Raw genomic sequence first — 25,624 nt, 5'->3', positions numbered from 1 at the left:
ATGCTAATTTACAAAACAGTTATTATACCAATATGGACATATGGCATTGAATTATGGGGATGTGCCAGCACCTCAAATATAAAACTAATAGCTAGAGCACAAAACAAAATAGTGAGATGTATCACTAACGCTCCGTGGTATGTGAGGAATGACATAATCTATAATGATCTACAAGTGAGCACCGTTGCAGAAATCATTAATGACAGAAGTATTAAATATCATGAAAGGCTAAAGGACCACTCGAACGTAGCAATACAGGACATAAATAACCACATCCCAACAAGGCGCCTAAAGAAGAAATGGCCCGAAGACCTAATCACTTAAAATAAATTATAGCTTTAGATAATTATCTACTAGGGGATCTTCTCAATGGAGAAGATTCTTACTTGACATTATAATTCATCACAATGACTTATAGAAAACTGTTGTATTTTTCTGATTGTCATAAATAAATAAATAAAAAAAAAAAAAAAAAAAAAAAAAAAAAAAAAAAAAAAAAAAAAAAACGTAGGTTATGTTTCATGCAAATTAGACGATTGCGACATGCAAATGGACAATTTGGAATATTTGGTGAAGTTATAAATGTGCCTGTTGACGTTAATATTATGGTTACATATACATTACATACATACATTCAGGGCCGGTCCTGCCTTGCATGCGATGCATGCAAAAAATGCGGGCGCAAGCCTTAGGGGGCGCCGAAACGAGTTTCGGAAATTAAATTTATAATATAATATATTTTTTTATATAAAATCTAGAATTATTTATTTAAAATCTAGAATACTTAATAAATTATAATAAATAATTTAACTTAACTACTGATACGGACACAAAAAGCATATTTATTTTTCAATGTGATATCAGTAGAAACAATTAACCGATTAATAATTCTGCAAATTAGAAAATAACAGCTCTGTCTATTGCTTAATCTACTTATTCAATTTTTTCTTTGTTTAAAGTTACCGTGGAATTGAAAAAGTAATTACCTAGTGTTCAATCCCATAAGCGCAAACCTGGGAAAGATTAAATTAATTGTTGGGCATTATTGACGAAAAATTGAGAGCTGATTTAGTTGAATCGGAACTTGTTAAAAAATATAAACAAATTATAAAAAATGGGGAGTCAGTGCTTAGAAAATAACTTGTTTATTCCGAGAAATTGCATTGTAACTTTTGCTTTTGTTGCAAATGTTTCGCATCTGTTGAACTTTGAATGTTGAAGACATGCGTGGAACAAATATGAAAAATGGAAGCAAAATTTGCTTTGGAACGAAAATCTTAAGGCTTGTTTTATATACCTAGTGGTGTCCATACTCTAAATTTAATAATTATTAACTATACAGAAATAATACATATCAAATATAATAAGTTTTTTTCAATATTGTTCACGAAATGTGTAATTTCTTTGCATATTTTACAGATTTTTGAACAATTCTTCTAAAATACGTTAAAAATTTAACTTTAAAACAAGCTCATACTCTGAATATGACGGCTCTTACGATATCAATAAGGAAAAGTTTACGACGCAACTTTGGATATTGTAAATGATGAAAAATTAAATTAAAACTTAAAAAATCCAACATGAAATACGAGTGTTATGTTTGAAAATTAAATGCTAGTTTTTTTTTAAATATTAATATTAAAAATTTCAAATACTTGATTATAATCAACCCCCGAATCGCCTCGATTTTCTGAATAAATTTAAAATCAATATATTTTATATGCTTTTAGATTATATCTAATTTTTTGTGAACTAAATCCAGAATAATTAAAAACTAATTTATTTATTTCATTTAATATTTTTGTTAAATTAAAGTTATAGAATTTAAGAAATGCATTTCAGAAATAGTATTTATTATTTTGATATCAAGATAATATATATAAAAACAATAAATACTATTTTTGAAATGCATTTAAAAATTCTATAACTTCTATAACTTTATTCTATAAATTCTATAACTTTAATCTAACAAAAATATTAATTCTTTTGCTATGGTAGTCGAACTTACATCCTTAATCAATTTACTACATATTGAATATTACTAAAATGTGAAATTATGACAGGGATTGTTTTATTTATTGATATCGATAATAATAAATAAATTTAAAATCAATATATTTTATACCCTTTAAGAATATATCTAATTTTTTGTGTACTAAATCCAGAATAATTAAAAATTAATTTTTTGAAAATATGTAAGCATTTATATAAACTGTTAAAACGGTGAAAATTAATGGGGGGGGGGGGCGCTAGAAAAAAAGTTGCATGCGGGCGCTAAGGACCCCAGGACCGGCCCTGCATACATTTACACAAAAAAAAGATTTATAGATCAAGCTATGTGCAGGGCTTGATAAATAAAACAAATATAAAAATATGGCTTAAATTTTTTAGACAAGACAGATATTACAGCTGTTCAAAGAATGAGATGGCGAAAAAGTAAAAAAATACAAACAATCGATGAATGTATGTTAATTTTAATTACATGAAGTTCTTCAAACACAATTATTGCATGATGAGTGAAGTTACAAAAACAATATTTGTTTAGGCGTTATTTAACATAATCCACTGTGTTAACGAATATTATACAATTTATTAATCAGCAATTACTTTATTTCTCTAATGAAGCTTTGTTACTGAATGCTCAATACAATGACAAACCAATCATGTGATATTTCAAGTATGACTTTAATTACATTATTGTTTTTGAATAATATACATATTTTTAATGCCATCATTGATAGTTTGCATTTTTTCACTTTTTTGCTTGGCGATATAATCTCATTCTAACAGCTGTAATATCTGTCTTGCCTAAAAAAAATTAAGCCATATTTTTATATTTGTTTTATTTATCAAGCCCTGCACATGGCTTGATCTATGAATCATTTTTTTATGTGAACGTTAATGCAATGATCATCATCAATATTACGAGGTAATAAATTAACTATATTATTAAGATCAACTGGCACATTTATAACTTGGCCAAATATTTAAATTTTCCATTTGCATGTCGCAATCGTCTGATTTCAAGAAACATAACCTAGGTGAAATTAACCTTTCAGATACAGTATCTAGCTTAGGCATATAATTTGGTATAGGTGGAAATACAAACACGCTCAATTTACACAAAGTGGGAATTTTACCCGAATATTGAATATTTGATATTCAACCTGATTATTTGAATCAATATTCAGAAAACCATTATTAAGAATTTGCTTTTGAGCTTCATTTAATATTTTTAAGTCACTTTTAAACCAAAGTCGATCGCACACAAAACATACATAGCCAAATCTATCATTTGTAAATAGTTTTTCAAACAATTTTCGTGCATTCCTAAACAAATTGAAGTCTTTATATGGAAGTTCAAATACTTCACTTGACTCTTGCAAAAGATCAGTTCTTGTCACATTATTAGTCACATTATATGCAGAATCATTAATTTGCAATTGACGTGATGTAGTTGCTGTATCGGAAAAAGTTACAGCAGTACTTTCATCTAAAAAGATAACAGAATAATATGTTTGAATGTGAATATTTGAAGCGTTTTTCAGGAGTCAAATAGCGAAAAAAGATTCTTACTTATGTCAATGCTGTTCTTGAGCTTTCAGAGTTTGTAAGAGGCTTTGAACCTGCATCAATATTTATAATGACTATTATAATAAAATAAAATTAGTCTTTATAGCCATCAAAAAGAGAAACATGTAAACTTTCTTTAAATTTCCAATAAAGAAATATTGTTTTCACAATTTCACTTATCATGTAATTGTGTTTGTAGAACTTTATGTAATTGAAATTAATATACGTTTAGTGACTGCTTCTTTGTTTTGACTATTTCCCTGGTGACACAGTTTCATTCTTTGAGTAACTGTAGTATCTGTCTTGCCTATAAAAATATTTTTTATTTTAGTACCTAATAACTTCAAAGGTATATATTAACCTCGAAAAACTCGAATAATACAAATTACTTCAATAAACTTTTCTTGCGCAGCGCAGATTTTTTATTTATTTCATTATTTGCGATTATTTGCACTACAATTATTTATAGGGGACGGGACGATTCATACTACTATTTAACCTTAAAATGTTTTGACATAACACCGGAAATTTGAACAATATGCTTAACGCTTTCGGAGACGTACGCACGTATAAAGCACGATTTAGATGACGTACGCACGTATAAAGTCACGCATACCAAGAAACCTTGCACAAATACGACCATCGAGAGCGAATGATTCTCACTTGACCTTGCCGTAACAATTTCCGTTGCAATTGTACGAATTTACACCTATGTCGCGCCTAAAGAAGTTTTACTTCAAAAATTATAACTCACCGGTATATGTTTACACGTTTTAAGTTGTTTGCTTAATATTCCAGTTTTTCTTCATGGTCCAGTGGTTAATGATTTTTCTAAATAGATAAATAAATGCCGAAGTGGAAGTTCATTAAGGGGGTCTTCCTATGTGACGGCCTGTTTTTTAGGGATATTTTAGAATTTTTTTTCTACGACCAGTAAATAGTTAGAGCTTCAAGTTTTTTATCATTTATTAATACATATTTGGACAGTATAAATATAAAAAAATATAAAATTTCAGCTAAAAAAATTTAGTCCAACTAGAGTTACAGCGCTCTAAACACCCCCCCCCCCTCAAAAAAATAGCTCCCACTTCCTCCACGATTCCGGCTGAACAGCTTATCTGAAAAAAAAATAAACGGCGTTTTAATTTGTAGGCTTAAAAGCACAGAATGAACTATAATCAAATGAATATAAAAAAAATGTATGTTTTATAGACATTTGAAATAAAAGTTGCAAATTAGGCGTTTTTTTTTGTTTTTTGCTATAAAAAAATCGAAGTTTTGAAAATTTTTGATTGATAATAGTTCATTCCATGCGTTTAAATATATTGAGTGTGCCCTGTAAATTTCAAGTAATTCGGTTTAGCCGTTTCTGAGATACAATGGAGGAAAGTTTGAAAAACATAGTTTTGAGAAAAACGCGTTTAAAGTTTCCAATTTTGTGTAACCCAACAATTGGCAATTCGGTTCTTTTAAAATAACTAAATGTGCCTCTTTAATCATTCGTGGGTGAAACTTTTTATCGATTTTTTCCATTATTATTAGAAGAATTATAACGTTTTTGTAGACCTTGTCTACTTTTCTGTCTCTGACGAAGGCTTTTATTTTTATCCATAATAACAGGAATGCCTCAATCATCCTTCACGCTCAGGTCTTTGAGTATTGCCGACGCCACGGCAGAAGCAACTCTATCAGAAATTCCAAATCTGTCGCACATTATGGCATAGTTTGGAGTCTTGTATCTTGGACTATATGGTCCACGTTTTATATGAGAAGTATTTTGTAAACTTTCCGAACAAATTTCAAACTCAAAACCAACATCTGGAACATATATCCCACCTGGAATGAAGTTGCTAGTTATTATAGTTGCTGATACTTCATTTTCAATTTTTTTTACCCATATTCTGGTATCGTAGATTTCCTCTCATTATGTTGATCCATCATAATCGCTTGTAAATGTTGTGGTATCAGTCCGCAAAAACATTATTCTTTTGAAATCGCATTTGCATTTTCCAATATAAAATAATTACCTACAAACTCCTGGAATGATTATTGGGTAGTCTTGCTTTTATTTGTACTTTTATATTTATCAATTAATAGGTTCAATTTTGTAGCGATACTTCGTTTGTCCATAATCAGAAAATCAATTTCTTCCATGTCTGAATCACTTTTGTTATTACATTTGGAGTAAATGTTTTATATGAAAACATTTTATTTTGTTAACTTCCCGTAGGGTAAGTTATTGTAATGAGCCGAAAATCGAAATTAAAATTTTTTACATTTCTCGACGTTTTAAAGGTTACTGAACATTTTGGCATACCTCAGAAAAAATGGATGTGTGTGTGTGTTTGTGTATGTATGTATGGATACAAATTTCCAGTCACGTTTTCGGTCGCAAGGATCAACCGATTTGAATGGTTCAAAAAACATTCGATTCCTATTGATAGAAAGATGTGCTGTTTAGTTTTTGGTAAAGGCGGGTCCAGCAGTTACAGAGATAAAGAGCAAAGAGTGCAGAAAATAGAAATCGAGTTTTTGAGAGAACATTCGATTTGAATGATCTAAAAAACATTCAATTAGTAATGATTGGGAGTAGTGTTTCTTAGTTTTTGGCAAAGGCAGGCCCATCTATTTTGAAGATACGGAGCTATATATATATGTAAAAATGGTAGTTTTTGAGAGAGCTAAACGTCCGTTTTAAATGATTCAAAGAGCTTTCTGCTTGTTTTAACAAAATAATTTTTCAAAAAAAAAATTATTCGTATATCGAAAAGAATTTAGATTTTATTTCTAATTCTGACTATAGTTCTAATATACTTTAAACAAATAATTTCAACTTTGCAATCAGTTTATATAATTCTTATAAATATTAGATAATGTTACAATATTCGTAATAATCTATTTGAAAACATTCAGTATTTCTTGAACATTTCGATACGGTACGGGAAGTTCCAGCAATTTGCCTTAAGGCACGATGCCATACACCCCACTAGTTTTTTTTTTGAGTTTTCGGTCAAATGAAAATAATACCTGAATCATATAAATGTTAAGTGATTCCTGAAGCATTATAATTTTGTATTAATATCAGCAATAATTCGGGAGAAGAGATATAATTTATTTTAAACTATTTAAAAACTATGTTCAAATTTACTATTATGAAGATGATACTTTGTATATTTGACCAGCCCAAGAATCTAATATTATTATAAAAAATCCTTTTCGACATATGATGACTTGATAACATTAATAAAATTTATTCACTTCGATAATCTCCACGATCCCCACAAGTGTAAATTTGAACATAGTTTTTGCATGGAAATAAATTATATCTCTTTTTCCGTATTATTGCTGATATTAATACAAAATTATAATGTTTCAGGAATCACTTAACATTTATATGATCGTAAGTTTCATAAGTAATATCAAAATAAAAATTTACCGGTATTACGGAGGACTTTATTATAGAATATTTAGCGAAAAATATAAACTTAATTGAAAAATCAAATAAATTTTGATATTATTTACACGTGAAATTATAAATATCAAATAAAAAATAAAAAAATATATATTTGAATCGGGAATTGAACCCCGGAGCAAAAATTAGAATTCCACGACGATAGCCACTCGGCCAATCTGCTGCTGTTAAGGAAAAACATCGCAAGCTATGCATGCCGCGCGCTGCTACAATGCAAACTTTAATTAATTTTTATAATTAAACCGCTTTTCATAGGCCTCTAATATTTTACCACGGTCAATTTGGGCATCAAATCTACCATTGTGCCAAGTTTCATCAAAACCGAGACGAGCAACGCGCGGGTTCTCCTTTTAAGGGAAATGTAACTCACTACTTGAATTATTTACATGCTTAAATTAATATTTACTTATTAAAAACAGTATATATATATATATATATATATATATCTTATATATAAAATTTTTCTGTAAGATTATATGAATGATTAATCCTCCTAAACTATAATTCGGATTTTCATGAATCTACTTGAAGTTTGTTCGGGAAATTTTCTAGAATTTTTAGATTCATAAACAAATAGTTAAATTGTAGAAATAAATGGAAAAAATTACAAAAAAAACACTTATCATTGTTTGCCCTTGAAAATATTTAAGGCATGATTTGACATTAAAACAAATGAATACTGTCATTTGCCAAACATTTCCATTCACTTATATACTAAGACAATATTAAAATATAATAAATTCATGATTATAAATAAGGAAAATGTAATGTCTACATTATTATTGCCGAAAAGCAGCTGAGATGTACTAAAATTATAATAATATAATGTTTACAGTCAACATCTGATAGGTAATGCAGTCTGCGCATGCGTCTGTCAGTGATCGCACATCAAACTTAGCCTATAATTCACTTTGACTGATTTTCAATATTTTTAATGTGCTCCAATTTGCATGAAATTTTCGAATTAGGTTCATCTTACTCTCAAGTTTAAAAATAAAAATAATTTAGAATCGTTTGCCACTTCCCGGGGGGATGGCATCCCTTTTCAGTGGTGCAATTGCATCTCTTTCAAACTAACGTCGGATATCGATAAAAGAACTAATTAGAAGAGAAAAATGTTTAATAATAATTTTCAAAAAAGAAATTACTTTTCAAGTTACTGGCTACTGAAAATTTGTTGTTTTTTTGCGTTTTTCATCGTTTTTTGCAAATAGTTTTAAAAATATACATTTAAACGAAAATCATGTAATGAGCAAAATTATATCAATTAAAATCCTAATAAATCGGTGTTCTTTAAATTGTTCTAGAAACAATATTAGGCAAGATATGAAAATGGGGTTTTATAGTATTCAAAATAAGCTTTAAGTTGAGTACTTCTGCGTGTAAAATGAGTGAGCTATCATGCAGATAAAAGACGCATATAACGACAATATTTTTTTCATTTAAAGCAAATAGTTTTTGAGTGCCATTTCCACCAAAATTAAATATAATCGTATTCCCTCTAGAATCAACTTGGTTTAAGAGATCTTGACGGATTGTAGAAAATACCACAACTTTAGTGCAAGCGATTTCCAAAAAGCTCATGATTTCATGAAAAAAAATCTATTTAAAAAAATAAAAGATACGTATAAAGGTATATAAATGAAAATTCAAAGTCTTTTTGTGACCAATTATTGCTTTTTATTATTTTTCTGTTACACAAATGTTGATAGTGTCCAACCAGAGTGTCTTTCGAGTCCTTCAATCCTTCGCCATTTCAAAATAAGAGAAGTTACGGTAAAATTTATAACAGAAAGCTGTAGCTCATTTAATTACCTTTAAAATAGTGTATTGCAAGTACTGATAAAATCAGAATTAAAAGAGTTATAATTCAATTAATCCAGTGGGTGGTGAGGAAGTGCAGATTGTTTTCACTTCTGAACTTAAGATAAAGATTAGCCTCTTTCCGACACACGCTTTTTTCCTCTGCAATTACTGCAATAATTTTGTTGATCGTAGGTTGAATAGAGCACATGCGAACAGGATTCGATAAATTAATTCACTTCAAATATAAACTTAAATAATAATGTATATTGAATTATTAGTGAAAAAAATTTAATTTAGATCGTAAATTACTAAAAGCCAGTTAAAATATGGTACGTAATTATATAAATTATAGGCAACATTTTTGGAGCAATTATTTTGGGTCGAAACGTTCAAGGTGATATTGTAACTATACCGCTATTGCTATATATTAATTCTTTCTGAATTTGTTATACCATTTAAAAGACTTTAATTTTCAACACGTGTTTCTCATGCTATGACCATAAATCACAAAGGCAGACAATGATTTTTGTGTGATAAATTTCGAAAATCGATGTTTTAGTCGTGAATAAACAAAAAATCATTTATTTATACATCCACATCTACAGGTATGACTGGAAAATTGTATAACCCTTGGCATTAAAATAAATTGAGCTATTGGAAATAAATTTGCAGTGTATAATTTTTATTATACAATTTTATTGAACATTTTTTAATATTTTTTAAGTGGATAATTGAAGTGTTAACTGTGGTAATTGAGAATAATCATTTTATCTCAAACAGTTCTACATTTAACGTCACTCATATATTGGTGTAAATAGTAATTCGAAAACCAATAATGATTATTTTTAACTGAACGGTATAAATATTAGTATAGGATATTAAAAAACGTAGATGTGGGTACAGGACAACGTCTGTCGGGTCATCTAGTATATATATATATATACATAATTTTATATTTATGTCATGAAACAATCAGATAATAAAATAACGTGATCTATAAGATTTAAAATAGTAGAAATTTGTATATTGAGAGGAACATGCGAATTAAAGTTAATGTGCCTCCCGGACCAACTATCTTACATTAGGTACATTAACTTTAATTCACATGTTGCTTTCAATATAAAAATTTCTATCAATATAAATCTTCTAGATCACGCGATTTTATCATCTGATCCTTTGTTTCATGACATAAACTTAAAATTAGTTAAAACGATCTTACTTGGCAATAATTTTTCATATAAGTTAATATGTCCAATTATAAAAAACGGAGTCGCTAAATTACTTAAACCTTTTGATAAGAAACCGAAAGATCATGGCCAAACACTTTAACCTGAAAAAATATTTTTCTTTACATTTCTTTTTTCGTTAATTTTACATATCTTGACAATAAATTTAATTAATTATCAAAAAGACTATTTAAAAAACATAATATTCATATTACGTTTTCTTCGTTGAAACAATTAAAATTTTTATATTCCAACATTAAAGACAAAACTCCTTTAACAAAATAGAAAGATATAGTTTATAAAGTAAATTAATTGGATTGGATTGGAGTACTTGTTCTTATATTGGCCATACTTGCCAGAACTTAGAAAAAAGACTCAGGCAGCATGAATTACAATGCGAAAAAATAGATAACAAAAAATTTAAAAGAACGCTTGTGGATCATGCTAATATTAACGACCGTAAGTTTGATTTTGACAATCCCCAAATCTTATTCTATGAAAAAGACTTATTTAAACGGAGCATTGCAGAATCAATGTTAATAGTTCGGACTAACAATAGCGTAAATCTGAGAACCGTTACAAATATTTTACACGGCTCTTATATAAAAATCATTATTAATTTATATTTTTTTTCATTTATCTTATTTTCTTCAATAAATTATTCTGTTTTCATATTGTTGATTTTAGTATGCGATCGCGCACTCCTTTTGTTTACATTATATTAATACCCATCCTGTTCTCCATCTCGATACTTAAGATTTGTTTAGAATATTTCTGTAAGTGTCACATGTTTTAGTACTGAGTCAAGCATTGCAAGGGATAGTCGGTGTTTTTTGTATATCAAAAATAAAATGTAATTTAAATCAAGTATTAAAGAATGTATAGTATATAAGTAACTGTTTTTGAAATTACACTGAAGATGAGGCATACCATGGTCTCGAAACATCTGTAATTACCAAATAAAGTGTGTGTTAAAAGTGTGAGTTTTGTATTATATATATATATATATATATATATATATATATATATATATATATATATATATATATATAGCTCTCGATCAAATGATTCGGTAAAACTCGAAAACGGCTTAACCGATTTGTCTAGTCTTAGTCTTGAAAAATTTGTGCCAATCGGAAAGGTGAGTATTATTTCAAAATCGCGTAGAAACTTTACATTTTTAATTTGAAAATTTTTGTAGAAGCGTCATTTAAATGAGACAATAGACGGTGGCTGATACGTGAAATGTCAAATGTTTTTGACAGATGATGTTCAATTTCGTTTAATAGGATGTTTTACGTGCATATTATTTAATTATGATTAATCTGTAGTAAGTAGTTTTGTTTGTAGTTTTATTCATATACAAAAACGTTAGTAAACGGGCCGCAAGTGTTACTAGAGACTCAAAATTTAACCTTTTTTGATATGTTCATATGAAAATGCACGTTTTGGCATATTTTTCTCAAACACGGTGCTCTGAAAGATCTCATTTATATAATTATATACTCCTTGGTATTTATAAAAATTTTGTAGGTTATATTGTTTTTTATTTGTGTTATTTAAATTCAGAATTTGGTATCGATTAAAGGGACATTTTGTCGAGTAACATTTTCCCAGTTATAATTGCCCAGAATTTATCGAAGAATAGATAGTAATATATGAAGGTTCGGGGTTAAAAAGGTCCGCCACCGATGTGTCAAAAATCAGTAAAGTTAAGCATTGTTTAACAACATAATATAGTTTATATATGCTCAAAGTCAAATTGGACCTTTGTGTCTCGCCCTGCTCTACATATATACTTTTTATTAAATTTCCTTTAATTCATCGAATGTTACTTGAAACTTTTCAAAAAGCAGGTCAAAGAAGAAATACTTAATTCATTTTCTCTTCTCGCAGAAATTGATATTTTTTATGAGCTCAGTAGTATTATTTACAATTATACACAAAATCCAGAATCCAAAAAGAATCTGAAAAACTTGAAACGTAATCAATAAGTCGAAAGACCAAAAAAGATTTGGATTGGATTACGTACCATGTTTTCTATAGAATGTGTATAAAACTTCCAGTTTGATTGTATTGACAAAATGTAGACAAACTAATGGGGTTTATTGTTTTTATAATAACTCATTGTATATACTATTTAAACAACACATCCTCATACACTTAAAGTATTAATATTTTTGATCTCTAGAAATTGTTTAGAATATACCGTACTTAGCAAAACAACGTTTGCCGGGTCACTAATATATATATATATATATATATATATATATATATATATATATATGTGTGTGTAGCGGGTTGTCAACACGCACCGCATTTGCTGTAGCGGCTCGTCAACACGCATCGCATTTCTACTGGACAGATAGGCTCATATAGTGACAGCACGGAGAAAACAAAAATAAATTCAAGTGTCAGATCTGACCTGGCTTTTGTTTATCCCTAGTCTCATTTCCAAAATTAAAATTCTTAACTTTTTTCCTTTTTCATTATAAATTCTGAAATAATATCTACGTTTTGTAAATGATAAATATAATCACACATAGTGTTGTTACTATTGTCATAATAAACAATATACGTAATATAAAGAACACGAGTTTCTTTATATTACGAAAATTATTAATTATCCAAAACCTTCGACAGTTATAGAACTCAGAAGATTTTTGGGCATGGTAAACTATTATCGTAAATCAATACCCAAGGCAGCAAATATACAAGCACCACTTTATGAGTATGTGAAGTCCTCAGTTAAAAACGACAAGACTCAAATTGAATGGAATGGCAATTCATTATCAGCATTCAGCAAGCTGAAGGAAGCTCTAGCTAATGCAACTCTTCTTCATTTTCCTTTAAGTATAGCAAATATTAATTTAATTACAGATGCATCTACAACAGCCATTGGAGCAACTCTGGAGCAGGTAGTAAATGGCGTATGGGGCACCCTATAGGTTTCTTTTCCAGAAAGCTCACATCTACTGAACAGCGATATTCAACTTACGATCGCGAGCTACTAGCCATCTTTGCGGCTTTAAAGTATTTTGAATATCTGCTAGAAGGAAGGCACTTTGTAATCAAGACAGACCACAAGCCAATCACACACGCATTTCAACAAAAACTGGAGAAAGCATCAGATCGTCAGCGACGGCAGCTAGAATACATATCACAGTTTTCCACTGATATTATATATGTGAAGGGTGATCAGAACGTTGTTGCTGATGCGTTGTCCAGGATCAATGCCATTCAAATGCCATCAAAGCTAACCGCAGAGGTAATTTCGCAAGAACAGAGCAAGGACGTTGAAATGCAAACTATATTGAACGGCAACACCTCTCTTAATCTTCAAAAATTGACATTAGGGGGCTATCCAGTTTATTGCAACAGGCAAGATAATTTTGTGAAGCCCTACCTTCCGCAAAGTCTTCGCAGAACTGCCTTTGACATTGTACATGGAAATGCACACCCAAGCATAAGGATTACTTCAAGAGAGTTGCGAAGAAGGTATGTGTGGCCTGGGATTGGTAAAGACGTCACCATGTGGGCACGTCAATGCATTCCTTGCCAAAAATCCAAAATACACAAACATAATCACCTCACTCCTATCCATATTCCTATTCCTGAAAACAGATTTTCGCATACTCACATCGACATAATTAAATTACCTAATATTAATGGATATCCTTATTGCCTAACAATCATCGACAGATTCACAAGGTGGCCAGAAGCTATTCCTCTAAAGGACATTTCTGCAGGCACGATTGTCCAAGCCCTATTTTCAAACTGGATATCAAGATTTGGTACACCATGTGTGATAACATCCGACCAAGGATGCCAGTTTGAATCAGCTATATTCAAATCATTAATGGATGCAATAGGTGCTAAGAAAATACGGACAACGGCATATCACCCTCAGTCAAATGGTCTGGTGGAACGCTGGCATAGAACTCTGAAAGCAGCTTTAATGTGCTCTCCTGAGCCCTGGATCAAAGTATTACCTGTAGTCTTACTAGGTTTACTTTAAAGAAGACCTTAAAGCATCTCCTGCTGAGATGGTTTATGGAACCACATTAAGACTACCAGGCGAGTTTCACATCTAAAGAACTGTCATCTGATACATCCACAGCTCATCATAATAAAGCCAAGATGTTCGTATTAAAGGACATGGATACATGCTCTCATGTATTTGTCAGATCACATAACATAAGGAGACTACTTGAGCCTCCATATAGTGGACCATATAAAATCCTTGAAAGAATCTCAGACAAAGTATACAAAATTTCTATGGATCGTAGTGAAAAGAGCATATCGGTTGATAGGTTGAAACCAGCTTATACAGTTAAAACAGATAACAGTCAACCAAGCTCATCTCAAGAATTTAAATCACATAACTTGGAGTTATCGATTGACCCTCCAAAAAAAAGATGAAGCCTAAAAAAGTCTCCTTCAAATTTTAATAATCAAATTCATTTATTTCTACCGGATACTTCTTTTTCTTTTGAAGGGGAGTGATATAGCGGAATCAACACGCTCACATATGACACATGTCAGTTGATTGACGCAAATGGAATTATATATCAAGCAAGCTTAGCGAGCTGATTGTTTTAATACGATCGAAAAATATTATCGCGCTTTTTTGAAAACGATCGAAAATATTATATCGCGTTTTTATGGAGCACTTTCTCGTGATCAAAATTGATTTTGGATTTAATGTAATATCAACACCTTTATCAATTGAGACATAAATAAACATTCATTGTCTAGTCGACATCAAATTATTGCGATTTCATTTAAAGAATTAATCAATAAATAATATATGGCCCACTAGCGCCATATATGTATATATATATATATATATATATATGTGTGTGTGTGTGTGTGTGTTTTTTTTTTTTGTTAGGAGCTATAATAATAATTTTACATTTCAGATACTACGTAGATTGTGGGTATGCGGTATAAAGGCGAGCCCTCTAATAAGTTCGCATGTAATAACGGAGGATGAATTATTAATGTATTCTCATTGCTGTTTGATAATACCATGTGGAGGTGGAGAGGCTATAATTAAATATTTTGATAACGAAAGGTAATACTATTATTTACATTCCGTTACTATAAATGATAAACTTTTCTTTGTCCTATATAATATGGTGTCCTCCTGACATCTAGCCATAATTGTACAAACTACATGAACACTAGTACCAACGTCATGGACAGTTCCGTGTGAAGATTGTCGCAGACTGTCAAGTTAGCGACGTCTCATGTTGCAACACTTGCGTTGCTTGAGGGATGTTAACTATACCCTCTTTTTTTATTTGTTCTCTGAAGAGTCCAGACTAAAATAAAACCTAAAATATATCCCAAGCGTATACTTTGATTATTACTGTGGAATTAAATACTTATACAACTTCGCAGGCATTGTTTCAATCATTAATATGAAATAATATATATAGTAGAGCTGTATATAGTAGAACCGAATCTGGACCCGGGTTTCCGAATTAGGATTCCATTTTTTTGCAAGCTTTTAGTCACGTACAATGTTTCATTATTGTATCCTATATTATTTTTTCTAATACTAATTACTTTTAACCTAATATTTCCAATATTCAAATATTTATAATAACTCAAGACATTATTTAGTTTCATTTTAGAGCCAAATATCGATTCAAAATTAATTAACTTATTCGAATTAGGAAGTTAAATTATTATTACTTTTGCAAAGGAGTAGTTTGTTTTATCTAGAAAATATGACTGGATAATATTATGCCATCAACTCATTCTGAATTGTTAGAGACCACATTTGGCGTAAGTGCCATTTTGCCTTAAGCAGGACTTCTAATACAATGGCAGGTCTAGCGGTTTCGGCGATCCAATAAAAAAAGTAAGAGAAAAGTCATTTGGCGGACAAAAACTATCATTAGACTTTTGCACATCAAATTATCAGATATTTTATGAATAATAATAGGAACAAATTGCGTTTGGGACAAATTTCTACGGGTTCCGTTTCAGTGTTTATTCGTTTGACTGCTTGTTTCTGCGCAGCTAACGTATCGCGGTGTGACTGCAGTTGCGTTGAAACCGTAAGAGGATTTTAATTCCGGGTTATAATACATGTATCATCCGCGAATAAAGCCAGATTAGTATTGATGAATTGAAGAAAATTAGCAGTGTAAAGAAAAAATAACATAGGGCTTAAAACACTTCCTTGTGGACTCCCGCGTTCACTTCTCTTAATTAAAGTTGCGTTCCACTTATATCAACATAAAACTTTCGCTCGCAAAGATATGATTGTAGTAGTGAGTAAATTGAATAAGGTAGATTCATTTTAACTTTATACAAAAGACCTTTGTGCCAGAGTTTGTCAAACGCCTGAGACACCTCGAAAAATACTGCAGAACAGTACTCCTTGCAGTGCAAAGTAGCGTTGATGATCAACTAGATGAATTTGCTGTAAGGTTGAATGCTTTGCCCGAAAACCAAATTGATAATTTATAATTATATCATTGAAAGTATATTATCATTTATTCGACTCAAAAGCAATTTTTAGAAAATTTTTGATATAATCGGCAATAAGCTGATAGGTCGATATGATGGTACTTGGTGTTGGTCTTTTCCAGGCTTTAGTATTAGTATAATTTTTGCAATTTTCCACGCTGTAGGAAACTTGCGAAGTCGATTGATTTAAAAATTTTACGACCACGTGGTGTAATTAATCTCAAGTGTGTTTGGCATTGTAATCACCTCCTGCTAATTTATATTTATATTACCCAATTTACTGAAAAAGTCCGAAAATTGATTTTTTGAAATAATATGCTTCGGAGGATAGTAAAGAGCTGAAACAAAGACCGCGCACAAAGTTAAGTTAATGCTAACACGTGTTGCTTGCAAATAATTTTCACAGATTGGTTCTGGCTCATAATGACGAATATTAGATCTTATTATTATTGCCGATCCACCATCTACTGTTCCATCTGGGTGTTCAGAGCTATAGATAGTAAAGTTAGGTATTCTTAAATGATATTTTTCTTTTAAGTGAGTTTCAGATATTAGTAGCACATCGATTGAATTGTGTGATAGAAAATATTTAAGTTCTTGTATGTGTTGATACAAGCCATTGGCGTTCCATAAACAAATTTTTAATTTTTACGGCATGTTTTGAGGCCGTTTATAAATACATCTGGACAATTTTGACTTTTTATAGTAAATGTCGTGTTTCGATTTATTTTCGTTGATATCAATTTTCCATTTTTTGAACCAGAGTTCCAATTCGAAAAGGTGTTCTTGTAGGTTTAGCGATGCTGTTATAGGCTCCTCGTGGGTTGCCATGATTATGGTGTCGTCTGCAAATGTTCGAGAATTGTATTCGGATTAGTTGGAATGTCATGTGTGAAGATGGTAAATAACAGGGGTCCCATTACGCTCCCCTGTGGCACTCCTGCGTTTATATCGTAGAATTTTCTACAGCGCTGCCTATTTTCACTCTAAAGGATCTGTTTGTTAAATATGATTTTATTAACGTGTAATAAATTCCCGGCAGGCATTTTTTTATTTTAAACAAAAGACCATTGTGCTACACTTTATCAAATGCCTGTTTAATGTCAATTAAGATCGGTAAGTTAAATGTTGTAAATTTTCTGGCGGTTTTAATTGGCGTCCATATTGAATTGTCATATTGACTTATTGTCGTAATATATGCAATAAAAATATCTTCTCTTGACTTTTGTAGTTTTGATTTCAAAATATTCGAGAGATTATTATACACTCTTTTATCCTCCGGTGCGTGACTACTCTGCAAGCTTTTTCTAGCATTTCTTTTTTCTCTATACAAATGGCGAATTACCAGGGGAACATTTATTTCTCTTTCGTATGAAGTTGCATTCGCGGTTGCAATATATGTATGAATTCCTGAGTAGCTCTGTTCAGGTCTTCGCTAGTTTTTAATCCAATTTTGAGATTAATTTCTTTGTCAATTTCATTTCTACAATCATCCCAGCTGGTTTTGTGATTATATATATTGAAGTTGACTTTCCGTTTGATTACATTTGTGCAAAATGTTGCTATTATTGGAGTATGATCAGAAGATAAGTCCAGACTATTTTCAATATCCATGTTCATATATGATATGCCATTAATAATAAAGAAATCCAACAAATCTGGTAATTTGTGTTGGCCAGTAGGCCAATATGTAGGGGAATCTCCTGACAGAAAATTGTATTTTTCTTCATGTAATAGCCTCGAGCCCCACAATGTGTTTTTGGAGTTATATTCGCCACCAGCAATAAATCTAGGACCTAGAGTTTCGAAGAATTGTTTGAAATCTGTTTTCTTTAAATTATGGCGGGGTGGACAGTACACTGCTGCAATTACTAGGTCGTACGCATAACATTTTATTTCTACTGAGACTGCTTGGATGTGGATTTCTTGATATTTTGACAGCTCGTAATGATCAATTGAGGATTTGATTAGTATTCCTGCCCCTGCGTGAGCGGTTTTGTCCGGCTGATTTGTTTTATAAAAATTGTATTGTGGTATTTTAAATGACAATGGATCAGTTAAGTTAGTTTCGCTAATGAGAAGTATGTCGATCATCCGTAATTTGAGAAAAGTTGGCATTCCTTTCAACGATTCTGAAAGAGTTAGTCATTATTTTTTGACTAGCAATGTTAGCATATTTATTATCATTGTATTTTGTTCAACCAGCTGTTTGAACATGTCTTTAAAACCGTTTACTATTTCTTATAATGTGTTTGACTGTTGCGTATGGCATCCGTTGTTTTGCTGTGCTCTGAGGGTTTCAGAATAGCTTCGGTACTCCGAAATATTAGCTCGTAGTGAGTGTTGTGCTACCGAATTAGTCATGCGGCTTGTGTCTGGATTGGCGTTGGAAATATTCCGTCTACTGTCTTAAAACTGTACATTGCTACATTCTCTGTAATTTGCAGAATGGTTGTCACCAAAATGCACGCGGATAGCCGGCGTATCTTTTACGAAGGGTCTGTTAATGTCCAATTAATTGACATCTTGACTGGATATTTTTTTTTCTTTTTCCTAAAGGCTCTACCACTACTATATGATTTAGTAAATTGGTTAAATTGTATATTTTGCTGTTGTTGTTAGCCGGCTCAATAAAAAACATTAGGCGGGCGCTTTGTTTTGTATTGCTTGACATTAATAATATTTCTCACCTTGTGGTTTTATTGCTCAATTTCTTGTTTAATCTTTTCCGTGTCGTACGTATGATGTATGTTTTTCAGCACTACCTTGAATGCCCTTTCTTCGTTTAGCTGATATGTGTGAAAGCTAGCTTGTTTTGGTTTGAGTAAAGTAATGAGTTTTCTATACTGTTCTAGTGCTGCTATTTTAATCTTAACTATGTCATGTGGCATTGATTTAGTTATATATTCATTTGTGTTGAGTATTTTTTTTAAGTCACTAATCATATCCGCAAATTTATCTACGTTATACACAAATACGGGCGGTGGCCTTTGGACCTTTGTAGTGCCTTCGTTCTGTGCATTCGATGTTGTTTGAAATTGCTGGAAGCTAGTAAGCTAAATCTGTTCGATGATACTATTTCATTGTTTAAATTACCTCAGGTTGAGTTTCGCCTTCCTTTATTTCTTCTGACGTATTGCCACGAAGCCGATGGAGTATGATTGTCAAGTTCCATGTCGATAATGACAGTATTTATACTTTGTTCATGAACTATTGGCTTATTAATTTGCTGTTGTTGTTGTTGTAGCTGTTGTTGTTGTTGCATCTGTTCTTGTTGTAGCTGTTGTAACTGTTGTTGTTGTTGCATCTGTTGTTGTTGTTGCAGCTATTGTTGCTGCTGTAACTGTTGTTGCTGTTTTAGCTGTTGTTGCTGCTGTAGTTGTTGTATATACGCACTTTGTTCGTGGTTATTTACCTTGTTAATTTGCTGTTGTTGTAAATACGTATTTTGATCGTGAGCATTTGACATAATAATTTGCTGTTGTTGTTGTTGTTGTATATGATGTTGTATAAACGCACTATCTGTCATTGAAGTGTGTTTCTATTGAAGGTAATATAGACTTTCCATTTTCTTGATGTTGCATTATATTATTTATATTATTAAAACTTTTTAATTTTATTAATAATATTCGGCATTAAATTTGTGAATGCTACCCCCCCCCCCGCTACGGGGACATTTGTGTGTATGTTGAGAACTGTTTAAATGCGCATGCACTTGTACACTATAACAATTCACAAAACTAAATATTACTTCGATACCGATTGTTTACGTAAGAGGTTTCGTTGTTTATACCATCCGTACTGGTCGACAACTCACGCCAGATTCAACGCCCGAACAGTGAATTAATTTAAATATAACTGCAGCTAATATTGTATTTGATTGCCAATATTATTAATGTTAAAGATCATTATCGACAATATTTTGTAAAGCGCAAATTTATTTTTATATATTGAATTATTTTCGATAATAATAATTTAAATGTAACTGCAGCTAATATTGTATTTGATTGCCAATATTATTAATGTTTTAATTTTTATCAATGGCGAAACATATTATATAATATATTATTTGAACATAACTTTATGAAAAGATATATGTATATATAAAAATATATATATATATATATCATATATAAAATTCTTCTGTAACAATGTAAGTTTCATTAATTCTCCTAAACTATAATTCGGATTTTCATGAATCTTCCTGAAGTTTGTTCGGGAAATTTTCTAGAATGTTTTGATTCATAGAAATATAGTTAGATTGTAGAAATAAATGAAAAAAAAATACAAAAAATCGCTTATCATTGTTTGACCTTTAAAATATTTAAGGCATGGTTTGACATTAAAAACAAATGACAACTGTCATTTGCCAAACATTTCTATTTACTTATGGGCTAAGGCAATATTAAAATATAATAAATTCATGATTAAAAATAAAGAAAATGTAATGTCTACATTATCATTGTCGAAAAGCAGCTGAGATGTGCCATAATTAAAATAATATAAGATGCAAATAATATAACATGCGTCTGACAGTCTGCGCATGCGACTGACGCGCACGGCGAATCGTGTTCTCAACGCACTTTGCGAACAGATTCGCCGTACGAATTCGTGCAAAGGAGACGAGCCATTGAGTGATTGCGCTCAAAAATATTCAATTTGCGGTCATTTTGCCTTGCTATACTAAGTCACATTACAAAAAAATTTCTTATTCAAAAAATTATTTAGAAGTTTCATTGTGTCAAAAATTCATATGGTTGGCATTTTGTACGGAATATTTACTCAATGGAGCGCTTTGGTTCTGAACTTTTTTTACTGTTTTCTAATTCGTTTGGAATTTTGGAATTAGGCTCATCTTACTCTCAAGTTCAAAAGTGAAAATAATTTAGACTCCTTTGCACTACCCGGGGGATGCCATTTCTTTTCAGTGGTGTAATAACGTTGGGTGTGGATAAAAGAACTAATTATAAGAAAAAAATGTTTAATAATGTTTTTCAAAAAAGCACATACTTTTCAAGTTACTGGCTACTGAAAATTTGTTTCTTTTTTGCGTTTTCTATCAATAAAAATAAAATTATATCAATAAAAATCCTTATAAATTGCTATTTTACAGTGTTCTAGGAACAATATTAAGTGAATTATGAAAATGGGTTTTTATAGTTCTCCAACTAAGCTTTAATAGAAAGTACTTTTTTGCGTGTAAAATGAGTGAGCTATCATGCAATTAAAAGACGCATACAATGTTTTTTTTTTCATTTAAATCAAATAGTTTATGAGTGCCATTTCCACCAAAATTAAAAATAATCGTTTTCCATCTAGAATTAACTTGGTTTGAGAGATCTTGATGGATTCTAGAAAATACCATAACATTAGTACAAACGATTATCAAAAAACTCATGATTTCATAAAAAAATCCATTTAAAAAAAAAAAACAATTTCTCATTATAATATCTCTATGAGATAAATAATATATATGGAAATTCAAGGTATTTTTCAGACTAATTATTGCTTTTTATTATTTTTTGTTACACAAATATTGATAGAGTTCTAATTGTTTAAAGAGTACGCGGCTGTCCAACCGGAGTGTCTTTCGAGCCTTTAAGCCTTTGCCGTTTCAAAATAAGAGAAGTTACGGTAAAATTCATGATAGAGAAAGTTGTAGTTCATTTAATCACCTTTAAAATAGTATATTACAAGTTATAATAAAATCAAAATTAGAAGAGTTATAATCCAATTAATGCGGGGGTGGTGACGAAATGCAAATTGTTTTCGCTTTTGAATTTTAGATTAAGATTAGCTGAGCATACGCCTTTTTCCTCTCCATTTACTGCAATAAATTTGTTGATAGTAGGTTAAATAGAGCACATGTGAACGCATGCTATATATTAATTCTTTTTGAATTTGTTATGCTTTTTAAAAGATTTCAATTTTCAACACGTGTATCTATGTTATGACAATAAATACATGGTGATAAATTTGGAAAATCAATGTTTTAGCCGTGAATAAACAAAAAATCATTCATATAAACATCCACATCTACAGGTATGTCTAAAAATATTGTATAACCCTTAAATTCAATAAAATAAATTGAGCTATTCGAAATAAATTTGTTTTATAAATCGCAGTGTATAATTTTTAATATATAATTTTATTGAACATATTTTAATATTTATTAAAAGGATAATTAAAGTGTTAATTGTGGGAATTGAGAATAATCATTTTATTTGAAACAGTACTACATTTAACATCACTCATATATTGGTGTAAATAGTAACTCGAAAAACAATAATGATTATTTCTAACTGAACGGTATAAATAGTATAGGATATTAAAAAAAAACATAGAGGTGGGTACAGGACAACGTCTGTCGGGTCATCTAGTATATATATATATATATATATATATATATATATATATATTGTATGATTCTGAATTTGATGTTGACATATGTATTAACAAAGACTAATAATCGGGCATAACATCAATAAAAAACATGAATTTCTTTCAAAAATTTATTTTAAATCCATACGTTTCGGCTATAATCCTAGCCTTCATTCAGTGGAAACTAAAAATAAAATTAAAAACTAAAACAATTGAATTGGAGTGAAAAGAAAAAATAAAATAGTAATTAGTACTTACAATTAGTAGATCTTAGTGTTAAATTGGAAAATTTTAATAATCCATGGTATTAGGATATGGTAATGCACTACACTATGTATGATAAACATTAACTTGAAATTACACAATATTTTCACAAAATACTGATTTGAAAAAATCACAAATGGATAGTGTGTTATTCGTAGACTGGTTGAAGATGTAATGGAGAAAGACATTTTTAAAAAAAATATTTTTACCAAGATTCTAACATGTGTGGAACGAATTGCGAATATTTATTGTCTTATTGTTATAAATAGTTAAAAAAGATCCCTCTATAATTCTTCGTTTAAATAAATTTTGTTCGAATTGTAGTACAATCGGATTAGAAAAGTCCATATTGTGTTTTAAAGTGTATATATGGTCTGCAAGTACAGTTTTGAATTGTTTGGGGTTTTTTGAATTGTTTTTATGTTGTTGTAACCGTTTATTGAGGTTCTGGCTAATTTCTCCTATGTAAATTAAATTACAGTCTAAACAATTTATTTGATAGACGAGATTTCTGAGTCGTTCAATATTAAATGGAGTTTTTGTCTTGGTAAAAATAGTGCTAGTAGTTGTACTAAAATTGGTTACAAGTCGAAGTCCAGATTTACAAAAAAGTTTTTTCCAAGGAACATACAATTCTTTAATGTATGGCAAACATATTACACCAGAATGAGTTTCTGAGTCAGGTAAATCGTTATGTACTGTGCAATTGTCCATTTTATTCAAAAGGTACGTTTGTCTGTTACTAGTTACGGAATTTATAAATTTTAGGGGATAAGAGTTATCTGTTAGAATTTTTGTAATTAATTTGATGTTGTTGTCCCAAAATGTTTTGTCCGATAGAAGTATTGCGTGGTCCGTTAGATCTAACTTAGAATCTTGGTAAAAATATTTTTTAAAAAATGTCTTTCTCCATTACATCTTCAACCAGTCTACGAATAACACACTATCCATTTGTGATTTTTTCAAATCAGTATTTTGTGAATATATTGTGTAATTTCAAGTTAATGTTTATAATACATAGTGTAGTGCATTACCATATCCTAATACCATGGATTATTAAAATTTTCCAATTTAACACTAAGATCTACTAATTGTAAGTACTAATTACTATTTTATTGTTTCTTTTCACTCCAATTCAATTGTTTTAGTTTTTAATTTTATTTTTAATTTCCACTGAATGAAGGCTAGGATTATAGCCGAAACGTATGGATTTAAAATAAATTTTTGAAAGAAATTCATGTTTTTTATTGATGTTATGCCCGATTATTAGACTTTGTTAATATATATATATATATATATATATATATATATATATTCAATAGATAAGTCCTGGATTTTTTCAATATATTGATTGTTCCTTTTTCGAACAGTAAATCCAATAATAAAAAACAATTTGTTCTTTGAAGATGTTTAATAACGACGTTTCGGAACTAGATACGTTCCATCATCAGGTTTATTCTGTCAAAGACAATGTTTTTTAAAAATATTGATTAACATTAATTAATGATGGTTATTACAGATTATTCAGAAAAATTATAAAGGAATGGATTATGTACCAGTGTAAAGAGTAATGAAAAATTTACGAAAAAAGGTTTTATATAAAATTGAGAAGCAAACATTATTTACCTGTAATAATTTATATATCCATATCACTAATATTTTTTGTTAAAAACACTCGATTTTTTCCGAGGATGTTTGTAAATATTTTTGACTTCACAAGACTTTGTAACACACTGTTATGGAGTTTTGTCGGCCAGATGTAAGGACTTAGACAAAAATAATTTTTGATGGTTCTTGTATTGGTAATTTACGAAAAATGACAATGTATTGCTTTAGCAAATGTTGAAAAATATTATTATGTATATATACATGCGCATACATATGCACACCTACATACACAAACATGCATATACACATACATACATATGCATATATCCACATATTCATGCACATACAATATATACACGAACATACACGCAAATACATGTATATAGTGTTCATACAAAAACATACATATAAGCACACATATGGATGTGCATATATTACTACACATATAGATGTATATACACACAAAATTATTAAAGGATTAATCGTTTTTAATTAGGTTTAAAAAATTTAGATACGAATCATGAATGATATTATGATCTGATCTTTTATTAACACAATTTGACTAATTCAAAAAGATTAAACTGCTTTCAGAAAAAAAGTATTTTAAAAGTACAATCCTCTCTATATAAAATATTGGGTTCAAAGGTAAAAATTTGTGAATTTTCAACGGTATTTCACCGGTGAATATGCACATTTACCGGCTCATTTGGTGAATGTGAGTTTAACTCGCGCATGTGCGGGTGAAATACTAATTCATATAATTATATTTATATTTATATTTATATTTATATGTTATATTTATATTTAT

General features: G+C 30.2%; 1 protein-coding gene across 1 annotated transcript in view; it reads left to right on the top strand.

Moving 5' to 3' along the window:
• Positions 1–25,624, top strand: part of LOC113384923 (eIF-2-alpha kinase GCN2) — a 635,046-nt gene that overhangs the window by 468,371 nt on the left and 141,051 nt on the right. The window contains exon 28 of the mRNA XM_026622699.1: positions 15,000–15,154. Within this exon, the coding sequence (XP_026478484.1) occupies positions 15,000–15,154 (155 nt within the window). The remainder of the gene's footprint in view (positions 1–14,999; positions 15,155–25,624) is intronic.

The sequence above is a fragment of the Ctenocephalides felis genome, unplaced genomic scaffold, assembly GCF_003426905.1.
Source record: "Ctenocephalides felis isolate EL2017-DRISC unplaced genomic scaffold, ASM342690v1 CF-g0.4_SCAFFOLD_03571, whole genome shotgun sequence".
In the NCBI taxonomy this organism is placed as follows: domain Eukaryota; kingdom Metazoa; phylum Arthropoda; class Insecta; order Siphonaptera; family Pulicidae; genus Ctenocephalides; species Ctenocephalides felis.
This window is presented reverse-complemented; position numbering and strand designations above follow the sequence as displayed.